At 38.5% G+C, this 14467-nt stretch overlaps 1 protein-coding gene across 15 annotated transcripts in view; it reads right to left on the reverse strand.

Annotated features, from left to right (window-relative positions):
* Nucleotides 1-14467, reverse strand: part of PAM (peptidylglycine alpha-amidating monooxygenase) — a 289799-nt gene that overhangs the window by 93331 nt on the left and 182001 nt on the right. For all 15 annotated transcript variants that reach the window (XM_087429982.1, XM_087429979.1, XM_087429984.1 and 12 more), the window contains 2 exons: nucleotides 8128-8213; nucleotides 6657-6740 (listed from right to left, as the gene is read on the reverse strand). In XM_087429982.1, the coding sequence (XP_087286108.1) occupies nucleotides 6657-6740; nucleotides 8128-8213 (170 nt within the window). The remainder of the gene's footprint in view (nucleotides 1-6656; nucleotides 6741-8127; nucleotides 8214-14467) is intronic.

The following is a 14467-nucleotide window of genomic DNA, read 5'->3' on the forward strand; positions in this document are numbered from 1 at the left end:
TCTACTACTCCTTCAGCTGTGGTGAGCTAGGAACCCCTGTGCGCGCATGTGCGTGAGTGTGGCGAGGGCATGCGTCAATGCGTACCCCAGGTCAGTAACACTCACCTGTCTGGAACTAAGCTATTCAGAATCGACAACTAAACGGATCACAGCCAGGCTAGAATAACACCAAGAAGGCAAGGAGAAATCACATCTGAAGGTCACCAAGTCCAAGCACTGGTGTTCCCATGATTTTATTCAAAAAGTTCCCTTTAAAGGCTTCAATTCAGAGTCTGTTTGTTCAAAATTTACAAACAATTATATGAAACTTAGCTACCTAGATTCTACATCTAAAGCATCAATTTAGAACAAGGGAGAAGGATGCTTATAGGAAATCAATCTGGCAACATGAACTCTCTTTCTAAAAACTAGGTGTGTTCCTGCCTGCCTCTCAACCCCCTCCCTCACTGCACTGACTGTGTACTGGCTCACATGATTCCAGTTACTGTTTCATTTTTATTTGCCCCCATTGGACGGTGAGCTATATGAAGGCAGACTTTTGTTCTTTCTCATCTTTGCCTCCATGTAGCGCTTTGCTTGAATTAGAGAGTTGAAGTGGCAGCTTGACAACAGAGAAAGCTATAGAAAAGCAGACAGAAGAAGGCAACAAGCCCAGTAACATGGAAAAACTCTACTCCTAAAATTTTGAGGGAAATCATTGTGCAGTAGTTCGTATTCAGGATGAGATCGCAAAATTATGAAGAAAAGGGGAAAAGGGATAAGAGGCACAACTAACATTTATTGCCAGTCTGCTCCGTCTTGGGCACAGCTGTAGGCACTTAACATCCACCACCTATTTTAATGTCATAAGACACGTAATGTATTTGGGAAAGATTTCTGTCCAAAATGTTTTAAAGTTATAGTACTTAAAGGGTTAAAACCTTAGCTTTCTGGAAAACTTGGCTATTGAAGATGATTCATTCTTCAAGGGTTCTAACTAGAGTTTTATGATCCAATTTTACTAATAAAGCCCCAGAAATTCGGAGACTACACTTCTTAGAGCTCATGTAAAGGAGAGTTGAAAACCGGATCCCCAGGTTTCATGCATCTCATTTAGAATATAGGTATTAAACACCCACTCCAAGGAAAACGAATCTTTTAGCTGTACTCCCAGGAACATGCTAAAATGTAGGTGTACTTTGAGGGTTGTGATGAAGGAGGGAAGCAAGCCCTGGATGTGTGTGTGGTGTGCGTGTGCGCTCTGTGTGTGTGTATGTGCATGTGTGTGTGTGGTCTGTACCCTTGATAATATCTGCTGGTTTTCCTATATGTACCAAATGCTTAAGGCCAGTAAGTAGTTTATAGCTTGGAAATTCTGCCAACCTAAAGACAGAGCTTATGCACTTGGGACAGGATCCTTATCTCCATTTTTATTTTTTTATTTTTTAAATTTTATCTATTTTTTTTCCCCCAAAGCTCCAGTAGATAGCTGTATGTCATAGCTTGCACATCCCTCTAGTTGCTGCATGTGGGACACGGCCCCAGCATGGCAGGAGAAGCGGTACGTCGGCTCGCACCCGGGATCCGAACCAGGGCCGCCAGCAGCGGAGCGCGCACACCTAACCGCTAAGCCATGGGGCCGGCACCTTATCTCCATTTTTAGAATATCAGTTCCAACTTCAGTTGGTGAGTGCATGGGTTTTCCAATTTGAGAAATGAGTTATTGTTGGAGACTAGGAAGCTAATGCCAGAAACTCTAGAAAGGAGAGGCCAGTTTTCTTAAGATTCCCCCAGGCCAAAACATCCAGAAGAAATGTGGCAAATTTCTGCAACCATCTCAAGAGAAATTTCTCTTTGGAACAAGACTTTATTAAAAAAAACTTGGCCAAAAAAAAAAACAAGGACCAGGAGGAATCTCTTGTTCCCACTATTCGAATTTCCTTAAGGGCAGGGTTTTGGTCTTGCAGTTTATCTTTGTATAACCGAACTATGAATAACAAAAACTGCTGTGGAGAACAGGAAACAGAGCATAACTAGGAAACTTCCACTGGCAACGTGACAGACGTGAACACAGTACAAAACTATGTTTAGACACAGAGTCTAAACATAACGGGAAATTACAACACTCTTGAAAAGTAACCAACATACTCTTCATATTACAGGCAACTCTGACAAAAGGTCGCATTTGGGGGAATTTATGTCACGCTGAAGCCTTTTATAGGGGTTATAATGATACCAGCTAACGTTTATTGAGTCCTTACCAGGTACCTTTCCATGAACCATTATGATCCCACTTTACAGATGAGGAGGGCAGAGAAATGAGATAAGGGTAACAAAACTAGCAAGTGCCACTGCCAGGCCATCTGATCTTAGAGTTTGATGACCTAACCCCTGTACTATGTTATTGCTTATATACGAGATAATTCATTTCTTTTTTTTTTTTTTTTTTTTTTAAAGATTTTATTTATTTTATTTTTTCCCCCCAAAGCCCCAGTGGATAGTTGTATGTCGTAGCTGCACATCCTTCTAGTTGCTGTATGCGGGACTCGGCCTCAGGATGAACGGAGAAGTGGTGCCTCGATGCGCACCCGGGATCCGAACCCGGGCCACCAGCATCGCAGCGTGCGCACTTAACCACCAAGCCACAGGGCCGGCCCGAGATAATTCATTTCTAATTAGATTTCCTTCTGTTTTCCATGGAATATTAACTTATAAAAAGTTAAGAAGCCTACATTAAAAAAAAAACTTATTCTGGCTTCCAGAGTCCCAATCCTGGCTCACCCTGGCCTCCTAGAGCCCCAATCCTTTCTTCAAAAGGCTAGTAGCTTTTCCACACACTTAAGCCTAGGGCTGAAGTGAAAATTCTTATCAGGTCACTGCTTGACTGATAAGCACTCTGAGCGCTTTCAGAATTAAGTCCTAACAAGGATCTTTAAGGTCTGGTCCCCACCTTTCACCTCTCTTCTCATTTCTTGCCACATCTTCCTTGCATTTCACACTCCAGTAACGCCAAATTACCAAGAGTTCCCTGTGGACATAAGGCTTTTCACTCCCCTGCGTCTGTGCATACACTTTACCTTTGTCTGGAACGTGTCTTCCTCCAGACCCTGCCTACCTGGGGGCTCCTGATCACCATTCAAACCCTTGCTCTGGTTCCGTCTTCTAAGAAGCCTTTCCCAGATGATGCCCCCCTCCCCTTCCAGGCAGACCTGTACACTCTGCCTTGCCTCAGCCTCGTTATCTGTTATGCATTTCTATTAGTGCCTATAAAGGCACCCCTGTGCTTGTGTCTCATGCTAGAATACACTAAACTCCCATGGGCAGGAAGATTAGTACACTCAGCACTAGCACAGGTCTGACACTATGACTGACATGGCATTTAATAAAGTTGCCTGTTTTTAAATGATGCTTTTACAGCCTCACATTCTGCGCAACTTCCAAAACAAACCAAAACCAAAACCAAACAAACATTTCATGTAATCCCACAGAACTCACTCTAAAATCACACCCAATCTTTTCCTGCTAACAGAGATCCTAGGCCAAGACGTATCCAGCTGGCTCCAGGCTATGTTCTCTGATACTTGACCACATTCCAACAAAGTTCAGAAGATATTTTGCCTTCACTGCTGGTGCTTTATTAAAGAAAAGTCCTAGGCTTCTCAACTCTCTAAAACCTTCCCTGTGTGGAAAAATGCTCATACCCTTAAGCCAAACATTTTCCCGCTTTTCAGTAGAGTGCAGTAATTTCCTGGTAGTCTTAGTCTGCTTTTGAGTTACAATTTGTATACTTAAAAATATCATCAATATTATTAACATTATTAAGTTCAAATTAACATTATTAAAGTTCAAATCTTCACAGACACTAATACGATTATATAGGTACGCGTGTATATATATACATATAAAATACATATATAACATTTTTTTTAATCATTAGAAGATATGATGATACATTAGAAGATATGATGATACAATTATTTTTTACTTCTAGGTGTATCTGGAGATAAGTGTGTGAGCACCATATAGAACCTTTTTATAGTATGTCACTCCTTAACGGTAAATCGGCACATAAAGATTTACATGATCTCTTTTTTGTCAGGAGGGTCTGAGTGGGAATGTAGCACACTTACTGGCAGGTCCTGAAGGACTGAACATAGTGCTTCTACTTGTGGAATTTAAAAATAGAAAGATCGTGTTATAACATTCTAAAGGAAAAAAAAAACACTCACACAATCCCGTCTTTCATGCCTATTGACTGTTTCCCTTTTTCCCTTGTTCCTTATAATCCTTGGAACCATACAAACATACATACAGTTTTATGTAGTCTGTATAAAATTTTATGATTTGTTATTTTTTTTGTTATGTCATTTATTTAGCTAGTCTCCTATTAAGGGACATTTGTTAACTTTCCAGTTTTACACATTAATAGTTAATGGTGCATAAATAACTGTGGGTAGGTAGCTCATTTAAAATAAACAAACAAACTCTTTCTTTAGGATAAAAACCTAGAGCAAAATTTTAATGTTCTATATGAAATGTCTATAAATATGGTAAAGTTGTTTTCCAAAACATTGCATTAATTTATAAAGCCCCCCAAACTGTACCAGATTCATCCAAACTCTGGCAGTCTTGGGTTTTATAATTCAATCTCCACTCACCTCCCATTTAATAAACGTAAAATGCTCTCTCATTGTTTTACTAGATTTGATCTTTTCCCATGTGTTTATTAACTGTTTAAGTCAGGTATAGCTTAAGGCACAAGATAGTATCTAATGGTACTGAATGAGTTACACGGGTAAAATTTTTTGTTTACATTTTTATTATATAACAATAAAGTTTATGAATTACAGCACTAGTAATCTTTCCACCTCATACCTTGTACACACCTTCTTTTGGAAAAATGGTCCTCACAAAAGTGAAAATTGAAAAATTACTATATAAAGTTGCTCATCAGTTTCTTATAGTAAAGAATAACTATATATTTATACATTAAAATATCAGCACTTTTTATGACCCCCAGATTAAACATAAATTAAAAATAAAATTAATTCTTCATCAATAATACGTTAAATTATTACAGTGTATAATATACAGTAGTATATTAAAAACTAGTATATATCATCCATTTTCCCTGGGTATCAATGCAGTATCTGTAGGAGGTACTACAAAACTAAGAGGAATTAGGTTGAAAAGTCAAGGCCAGGGGTCCGTAGAGGGATGCAGCATGGGGGCAGGGGAGGATGTGTGGGTATCACCAGTTACTTTAGTGGTGGTGGTTAGGGAAAGCCTTCCCTGTCTTTTTGGAAAAATTATAGTCTTGTCAATACTTTGGAAGCCAGCAGTCTTAGAATCTGCCTGTCCCACTGATACTAACATGGTAAATTTTTAGAGCAGATAATTTCTGTCTTTGTTCCTCAAACACAAACATTATTTATTCCTTTGTTTTCAACAGAACCTTATCTGAGCACTACAGACAGTTAACAACTTAAGATTAGGTTCTGTTCCAAAAATGGAAAAATATTGGTATATAACTCAAAACATATTTTTAATATAAAAACAGGTTTTATTTGGAAGTTAGGTTCTTGGGCTGGTCCCCAGAAACTTGTTTAATTGATAATATGTCTGACTGCAGTACTAATTATAATTCTTCAATTACATAAAACTTCTCTTTCCAACATCTTTTTCCACAGGGAGACTGCATTTATTGTCCCAGTTCTGAATGCCAAGAATGTATGTAACCTCTCACCACATGGGGCGGCGCTCTCTGCAAAGGCCCCAGAGGATATTTCATCGGCAGAGATGGCCACGTCCTTCTAGACTTAGTTGCCAGATAGAAAGCTAATGTGTCTGGAGAGGGAAATGTATCTAGTCAGTTAGTAGAAATATAACGTTAAATTAGAGAACTTGGGAGAATAAGTATAAGTCAGCAAGACATAGTGAAAAAGCTGACAAGGAGAAGACTGCTTAATATTTACACTCCTGTGAACACGAGTGTGAACCTGGAATGCAGCTGGAGTTAGACTAAATGCAGCAGTAGGAATAACAAGCACCAGTCTCGGTTGCCTTGGGAACAGGGCCCCTTCCTCATGTTAATGCTTCTATAATAAGAAAAGGAGCATCTAAATGAAGTGCATGGTAATCACAGATAGAGCAACAGGTACTAGTGGGGTATTTAGCAGTGTCTAAGGAGTAGGTGGGGTCTGTGCATTAGTGAGTGGACAATGGATAGTTCACGAAGTGCGAAGTGTGGATTACAGATAAAGCACTGACAAGCACTGACGTGAGCCTGAGTGTTTGAGAACTTCCTTGGTATTGCAAAACTTGTTGACTCTCCAACGGCTTTCTTATACTAATGTAATTAAATTACTAGTCCCTATTCTTTCTGATAATGCTGCTTGGAAGGAAGGAGCAGGTAGGTAAGACAATACACTGGAAAACAAAAGAACCCTACCGTCAGCATAAGCGAAAGCACAGTAGGATACATAAGAGAATTTAACTTTCAAAATAAAAATCATCTCTTCAACAGTCCCAAATTGAAGGAACCAAAAGCAGTTGTTTCCTAGTGGGCAGAGAGTGTGGTCAATTCTTCATTTTATTATGTGGATAATAGTTAGTACATATATTTTAAACAATATAGTATTAAAAGTTGTGCTTAGTTCCAACATTTCAAAACTTACCTCTAAAAGCACTAATATCCCCATAGTGTACTTGTAGTACGAAGTATTTACTTCCAGTCTCTCCTCCAACTCTGAATCCAACACCTAAAGATTTACAAAAGAAGATAAACTAATATTTTAGAAATGGAAGTCCAAAATAGAGCTAATCTCAGGTTGCTGATCTATAAAATCCAAAGCGAAAAAAACAGCGTATAACACAGGAAATTATATGAAAATGAAAATAAACTAGGCATTCACTGAAAATTTCTAATATAATTTATCATTCCTTCTCAAAGCTCTGATAGAATTCTATACATAGTTCCTACTTCAGAACCAGAGTAATCACTTATGCTTTAAGATAAAGGACAACTGACTCATTTTGAAAGGAACAGAACAAAGCAAAACAGAACAAAATTCTGTCCTTGTTGACTATATACAGACATACACAAACCCACTCTTTCATTTTATTTTGTATATATTCATAACAGTTTTTATTTTCCAATTGAATATATGAAATAGACCTCTTAGGAGCATCTCAGAGGAATTACTTTTCTTCCCATATGAAAACAGGTATATGCAAAAATGTCATTGAAGAAACCAGTTACCAACTAGATTACTAAGTCTAGTGTGTCAATAAATCTTTGGACTCAGAAGGATTCCTAATAGTCTTACTATTAATAGAATTTGCTAGCAAGCTAAAAAAATCTACAGAGAAAACATTTATAGGTAGAGAAAAAATTTTTTTCTATCTATTCTACAAATGGATCTTAAAAATGTCAACAAATCTCTGACAGACCTCCCTATTAGTTTCCAAACGTGTTTGGTAGCGGCTGCCTGGTAAACTATAGAGAGGATTCTGAGGCTCATTTCAAGCAAAGCCAAAGAGACATCAATCAGAGCTGGCATGAGTTAAGGAAACAAGAGAGGAATATGTGCATCATGCAATCCCCAAACCACAGCAGACCTATTCTGTAAGAGAACTCCCATTCCCTTTGATATTAAGACACATCCAGGTAATAAAAGAGAGTCTGGTAATTCACTCGCACATTGGAAGCTATGAACAGTTTAGAGGTGAAGTCAGATAGATAGCCAGCTGAGGTTTGGCATCACATTAAATACTCAGGTTCCAGGACTATTAAAAAAATCTGTTTGCTGAAACAGCAATTTATTTAATTCCTAGCTCTCTTGGCTTAGGAAGTGCTCCTGCTGTCAAGAACCAATGTGCCTTACGCCAAAGGTGGCTTGAGGTATACTTAGTTATTTTCTGTCTAAACTGTTGTGTGGGCAAATTACTTACCAAAGAGAGGCAGAGAAAGAGTAACTACCTAAATGAAACCTTTTCAACACAAAGCAGGTGATACAGGTACTTTTTAGTGTGAAATTACAAAATGGAACATTGTCAACTATTGGAAAGGAGATAAATAAAAAGTATTTTGGAATCAGAAATTAAGCAGTTTAATATAAAAGACTATCCAAGAGGCTTGAGATGTACCTTTGGGGAGTCTGGTAGGGGGAGCATTTCTTGCCCAGGCATAAAGAATATTGGCTTTGTCTGTACAGGTGCCTTCATCACAAAACCTGAAGAAAAAAGAAAGTAGCTATAAATGAAGATTCAAGTAGTAAAATTCATAAATCACTCACCATGGGGGGAGGGAGGAGGGAAAGGTATTTGAAAGCAAAGAAAAGCACATGAATATATTGTCACTGTAGTCATATCAGCTTTAAGATCCTCATGAAGACTAAAGGAGAATTTTATATACATAAAAAGCACATATATTCCTCAAAAAATCAACGATAGAACTACCATATGATCCAGCTATTCCACTGTTGGGTATTTATCCAAAGAACTTGAAAACACCAATTTGCAAAGGTACATGCACCCCTGTGTTCATTGCAGCCTTATTCACGATAGCCAAGACTTGGAAGCAACCTAAGTGCCCATCAAGGGACGAATGGATAAAGAAGCTGTGGTATATATACACAATGGAATACTACTCAGCCATAAGAAATGACGAAATCCAGCCATTTGTGACAACATGGATGGACATTGAGCGTATAATGCAAAGTGAAATAAGTCAGAGGGAGAAGGTCAAATACCGTATGATTTCCTTCATTAAGTAGTAGATAGTGACAACAATGGACGGATACATAGGGACAGAGATTGGATTGGTGGTTGCCAGAGGGGAGGGGGGAGGGAGGAGGATGAAAGGGATAATTCGGTGCATGTGTGTGGTGATGGGTTGTAATTAGTATTTTGGTGGTGAACATGATGTGGTCCATGCAGAAATAGAAGTACAATGATGTACACCTGAAATTTTTACAATGTTATAAACCAATGTTACTGCAATAAACAAAAATTAAAAGAAAAAAAAAAAAAGCACATATAAAGGGAGATTTTTTTGTTTGTTTGTTGCCTGAGGTGCAACAATCCTGTGAGGTAGATGTAGAATTTATCATTTGATACACTCATATGTGGAATGTACTCTGTGTAATCAGGTAGGAAAGTAAGCATTACATAGAAGAGTGCAGACAACCCAAAGCTAACATAGTGGAAATTTGGAAGTGGTCTAAAAGAAGTGTCATACACATTTCCCCATTAGGGACCAGTGTTATCAATAAATCTGTGGCCACAGCAACAAAGAGTACACGGTGCCCACCCTCAGTAGGGAGAACAATAGAAGCATACCCCACCTATGGGGTTCTTGGTGTGATGACTACTGGTTGCACCATTTATAAGTTGTTCCATGTTGTGCAAGTCACTTAATCTTACCGAGCCTGAGTTTTCTCTCTTGTAAAACAAGGCTAGTTATACTTAACCTTATAGAGTTATTCTATAAATCAGATGAGATAGAAGCGAAAGCACTTTACAAACCTCAAAGTGCTATACCAGGGTAATGCATTATTTAACAAAACATTCACTTTATCTAAAGATGCACTGTTGAGAGGCAGCGTTGTAGGGTGAAAGGAGCTCAGGCAGAAAGACATATCTGGAGTGGAATCCCAGAACCTCCCCTCAACAGCTGTGTATCATGGACATGTTGTAAGTCTTCAGAGGCTCTTCTCACGTGGAAACCGCTCTGATAGGGTTGTGATGATGTGTGTAAGACGCCCAGTGTGGTAACAAGCACATTGGTATCTACATTGAAAGATCCAATTTCATAAATGGTAAGCTGACTCCAAACCACACTTTTTTTTCCATTACACTATATCTCTTAGTTTGTTCTGTTATAGAATTGAATTTGTTCAAAACACTGTTAGGTGACATTTTTATGTTGCTTTTATATATCTGTGTTTTGGGAAACTGGCACCAGGCAAAGTCAGAGTCAGGCGTTTAGGCAGATCTGAAAGGTTTGAGGACTTTCAAGGATGAGAACAAATACAGCTTCCTGGCCAGGAGGTTGGCTCACATGGGAGAAAATGTGCACTGCCCTTGGCCTCGAAGGGAAGTCAAGGCAGAGCATGCTGGCTTCCCAAACAGATTAAAAACTGAGGCTAGAAACCTAGAGAACAGCCAGGTCTCAGGTAAGAAAACCACCAGTAAGAAGACCTTCATTCTCAGAGACAGGGACTCCTAACATGTTTCCTGCTTATAGCCAGAAATGGTGTGAGAAGATAGGCAGTGAGTGCAGACAACTGTTACCCGTCTGAATCAAGGGGTGAGGGACCGGGAACCAGGAGGTCCCCATAAGGTTATGCTTAGCAAATGCTCTTGCCTCTATAAATCAGCCTTCAGAAAGAGACTGGGTAATGTGCAATGTAAAACACATCAACCAGTGGTTTCTTACTGTTCACTGTCAAGAACAATATACTTACGATGAAGGATCATTACCATGTAAGATTTGTGCGTTGGAACAAATGTCTGTGACATCCTTGTGCCAAGTGTGTTAAAAGCCTTAGGGTATTGGACAGTGCCCAAAAGCAAAATTTTCCTCCTTCGCCTCATGCTATAACTGTTTAAGAAATGAGATTGTCAGATGTGATGAACTTTGTATCTCGCCGCTCGAAGCTACTAAAATTTAAAGATCTGGGTGGCAATTTTCATAGCTTTCAACAAAGATCATAAATATACAAGTGCCTAACATCAACGCGATGACAGTCTTAGGTTAAACAAGATAATTGTTTCCTCTGATAGGGAAGTCAATTCAGTGTATGACTAGAAAGAACCAGAATGAAATATAACAGAGAAAATGGGTTTAGTAAATTTTTCTAAGCTACATATTTGATTATGTCATTCGCTGGCTCAAAATCTTTCAAATGCATCCCAAAAATAACATCAAGATAAAATCCAAACATTGTAGCATAACACATAAGGCCTTTCATGATCTGAGACCTGGTTATAGCTCCAGAAAAAGCCCCTTTTTAGTCATGCCAAGCTCCTACCAGTTCCTGATCTCTCGCTTCTGCACTGTTCCTTTTGCCTGGAAAACTCCTTCCCCAGCTCTCTGCCTGACAAACTTGTACTCACCTTCTCCTTCAAGATTCAGTTCCAGTCTCCCTCCTCAGGGAAGCTTTCTCTGATCCCCATCCCATCCAACTCCCATTCTTTCACCACAGCACTCATCTAAGCATCAGCTCACTTGTCTCCTCTCCCACCAGGCTGTGAGTGCTCTGAGGTTTGGGGTCCTACCTTTCCCCCTGTACAAAACAGCTTTATATTCACTCTCACAAGAACACTGCAAGTAGGTTATACTTTACAGCTGACTAAGCTCAGAGAATTTAAGTAACTTCCAAAAGTCACACAGCCAAGCCATGATTCACAGCTCTGGCTGTCCCTGTCACACTCTTATATCTCCATTTGTGAGGCTGATTTATGGGCAGAGAATGATTTCATATAAAGATAAGCTTTGATGACCACTATCATATCTGAACTAAGTTGCAATTTGTGTATACAGGCAATTGTGAAATCAAATTCTAGATAAAATAAGTTCTTCTGACTTATTTTCAAAGAGTCAATGATTTTATATTTTATTCTTTCATCATTCTGGTAAAAAAAGAGCTTCAAAAGCAAACTTTGGTTTGATTTTTAAAACCTTGTTTTATGATTTTTTTCTTTTTTTTTCCCTGCTGAGGAAGATTCGCCCTGAGCTAACATCTGCTGCCAATCTTCCTCTTTTTCTATGTGAGCCACCACCACAGCATGGTCACTGACAGACGAGTGGTGTAGGTCCACGCCCAGGAACTGAACCCATGCTGCCAAAGCGGAGCGCACTGAACTTAACCACTAGGCCACCAGGGCTGGCCCTTGTTTTATGATTTTTTAAAAAATTTATTAAACTCAAGACTGAGTAGAGAATGACTGGAGGGCACTGGGATATTGAAACTAATCCTAAAACTTAATGAGGACTAAATGAAGAAGAAAAACAAGAAGCCAAGAGAAATGAGTCCATCAAGAGAACACGACAGAGTGGCAAAGAAGTTTTTGATAAAATCCCTGCACCTTTTCATTTTCAGATTTCTATTTCCCATCTTAAATGAAAATATTTTCTCCACATAAAATGACCAACAGGATAGAGATGGTATTGCATACTTTGACTTTCCCAAAAGAAACCTACAAAAACAGAGAGGATTTTTACTATTCTTATTAATAAGAAGAGTCTTAAGGCTAGGAAGCAAAGTAACTCTTGATCAATGGCTGCTGTAATTTCAGGCCTCATCAACCAGGTTTCTTATTCTTATAATTCTAGCAGCTTCTCCTAAAGGCTCCACCAGATTAAGCCAATTAATTGGGAAAAGATTCACATAGCTCCCTTGTGGTTTCTTAGTATTCATAGTAAAAATGATGAGAATTAACATTTGAAAATAAAACTATTCTGGATTCTTGGACCTTTCCTATAGAACCTTTTCACCTCTAATCCATGGGGAAACCATTCAGACGGCATGAATATTTTCAGACTATGCCAAGAACTGAAAAGTGCTAGCCTGTCAGTTTGAATTATTCAAATAAAGCAAGATTGACTGTTAAAGTACTCTCTGGTTGTATCTGTGAAAGGCTATTTAAAATCCAAGGTTGCTCAGGGAAGATCAGAACTGATGTCATCTCTTCTTTTGGCAAAAACAAATTTTTGTTTTAAATAAAACTCGAGTTAAGTCTGTATGGTCTTAAATTCCAATTTTGATGCATTAAGTATCTAATAGAACCACAGGAAAATTAATCCAAAGTTAGAAAGTTTCTGTAAGAAACACAACATAAAATCAATGGCATATGTGGAATATCCTTACCTTTCAAAATTGTATGAGTCAGTTTGAGCCAGGTATTCAAATTTCATTAACTGTTCAATAAACCCATTGAACATATTTCCCATATCAGACAAATCCTCTGTGAATTTCAAAGCAAATTGAAGGTATGCATCAACATAGTAATTAGAAGGATACTTAATTGGAAAGCTAAATGAGTGGTGATTAAAAGGCACCAGCCTGATAAACAGCACCACAATATCCACCCCCCCACGCCCTACAACCGCGTCATGAGATTAGAGAGGCCATAAAGTCCACAAGGGCAGAGGGTGTGTCTGTTTTGTCCACACCAAATTCTCAGTGCCCAGCAAAGTGCCAGTCACTACACCAACCACATTAGTTACTTCCCCTCACTTACTCTCCACCATGGCCCAATCAGGTGGGATTAGCAGCCCCATTTTACAGATGAGGAAACAGACCAATACAGGTTAATAATTTAACCAATGTTTATTACAACTATCGAGTAGCAGAGCTGAAGTTTGAACCCAAGATGCTCTGATTTCAAAGTTCTGGCTCTGTGTTACATGTTACAGCACTGTGCTATAATACTGCTATTCTATTTAACATAAATACTAGTTTTGTGAGGAAAGAATAATGTTCAAAATTATGTAATGTTTGTTTCTGCTGAAACTGTCAAACAGTTACAACCACGCCATTCTGTTTTATTTAAGTGACACTAGTCTACTAAGAATTGGTCAGTTGCTAAGGAACTCCTGTCAACATTTCTAATCCAGGCACCTAAAAATTAGCCAAGGAATATGATCATTGGAGATTAGAAGTCAGAACAAGATGCCAACTGTATTTTAATGAAGATCCTTTATACTATCCTGATATGCAATATTATATGAATCTATTACAATATTAAAGTAGAAAAAGGAAATGGATACAATTAATTTCAGCCTAGCAGAAATATATGTCTAAACTTTGCTACTACACTCAAAGACACATTTTATAGTGCTTAAAATAAGAGACAGCACAGATGTTGGAGACTTATTTTTATTTATACGGACAAGGATGTCACGTATGTTTAACTTGAGAAGTTTCATTATGGCAGAAGAACCAAAGAGGGGACTGCAGAAGACACACTGTGAATCTTGCTGTATAGATGACAGGTAGCTAGGATATGGAGAGGGCACATAAAGACAGCATATGCAAATACCATTCTCAACCAAAGAATCATTATCATCATAAGGGAGGCAACAAAGCTGTAGACTTATCTGGAAAATAACATCACCTAAAAAAAAACAGTCATTGAAATGAGTAACCAAGCAGGGTGTCTCACACACAGGCTTCTATATATATATATTTATATGTTTTCGCTACTTTTCTCTTTCCCCTGATCAGCATCTGTAACCCTGTAGAGATAGTGGCATTTAAAAAGACACAGCAGGTGGTTAATAAATAGAAGCAGTTGAAAGGGATTTAAGCCAAAGCTTCATAGGATGCTAAAGCACTACTGCTTTAACTTGAGAATGATTCCAAGTTAGAACAGCTGGAAATAGCCTCATTTAACCAGCTGGGATTCTTTTCAAAAAAGATCCAACAACCTGTAGAAGCTATCTTTGATTTGTAAAGAGTAGTTGGTTATAAGTGTCATT

The sequence above is a fragment of the Ceratotherium simum genome, chromosome 4 (genome assembly GCF_057802395.1).
Source record: "Ceratotherium simum simum isolate JZ-2026a chromosome 4, ASM5780239v1, whole genome shotgun sequence".
Lineage (NCBI taxonomy): Eukaryota > Metazoa > Chordata > Mammalia > Perissodactyla > Rhinocerotidae > Ceratotherium > Ceratotherium simum.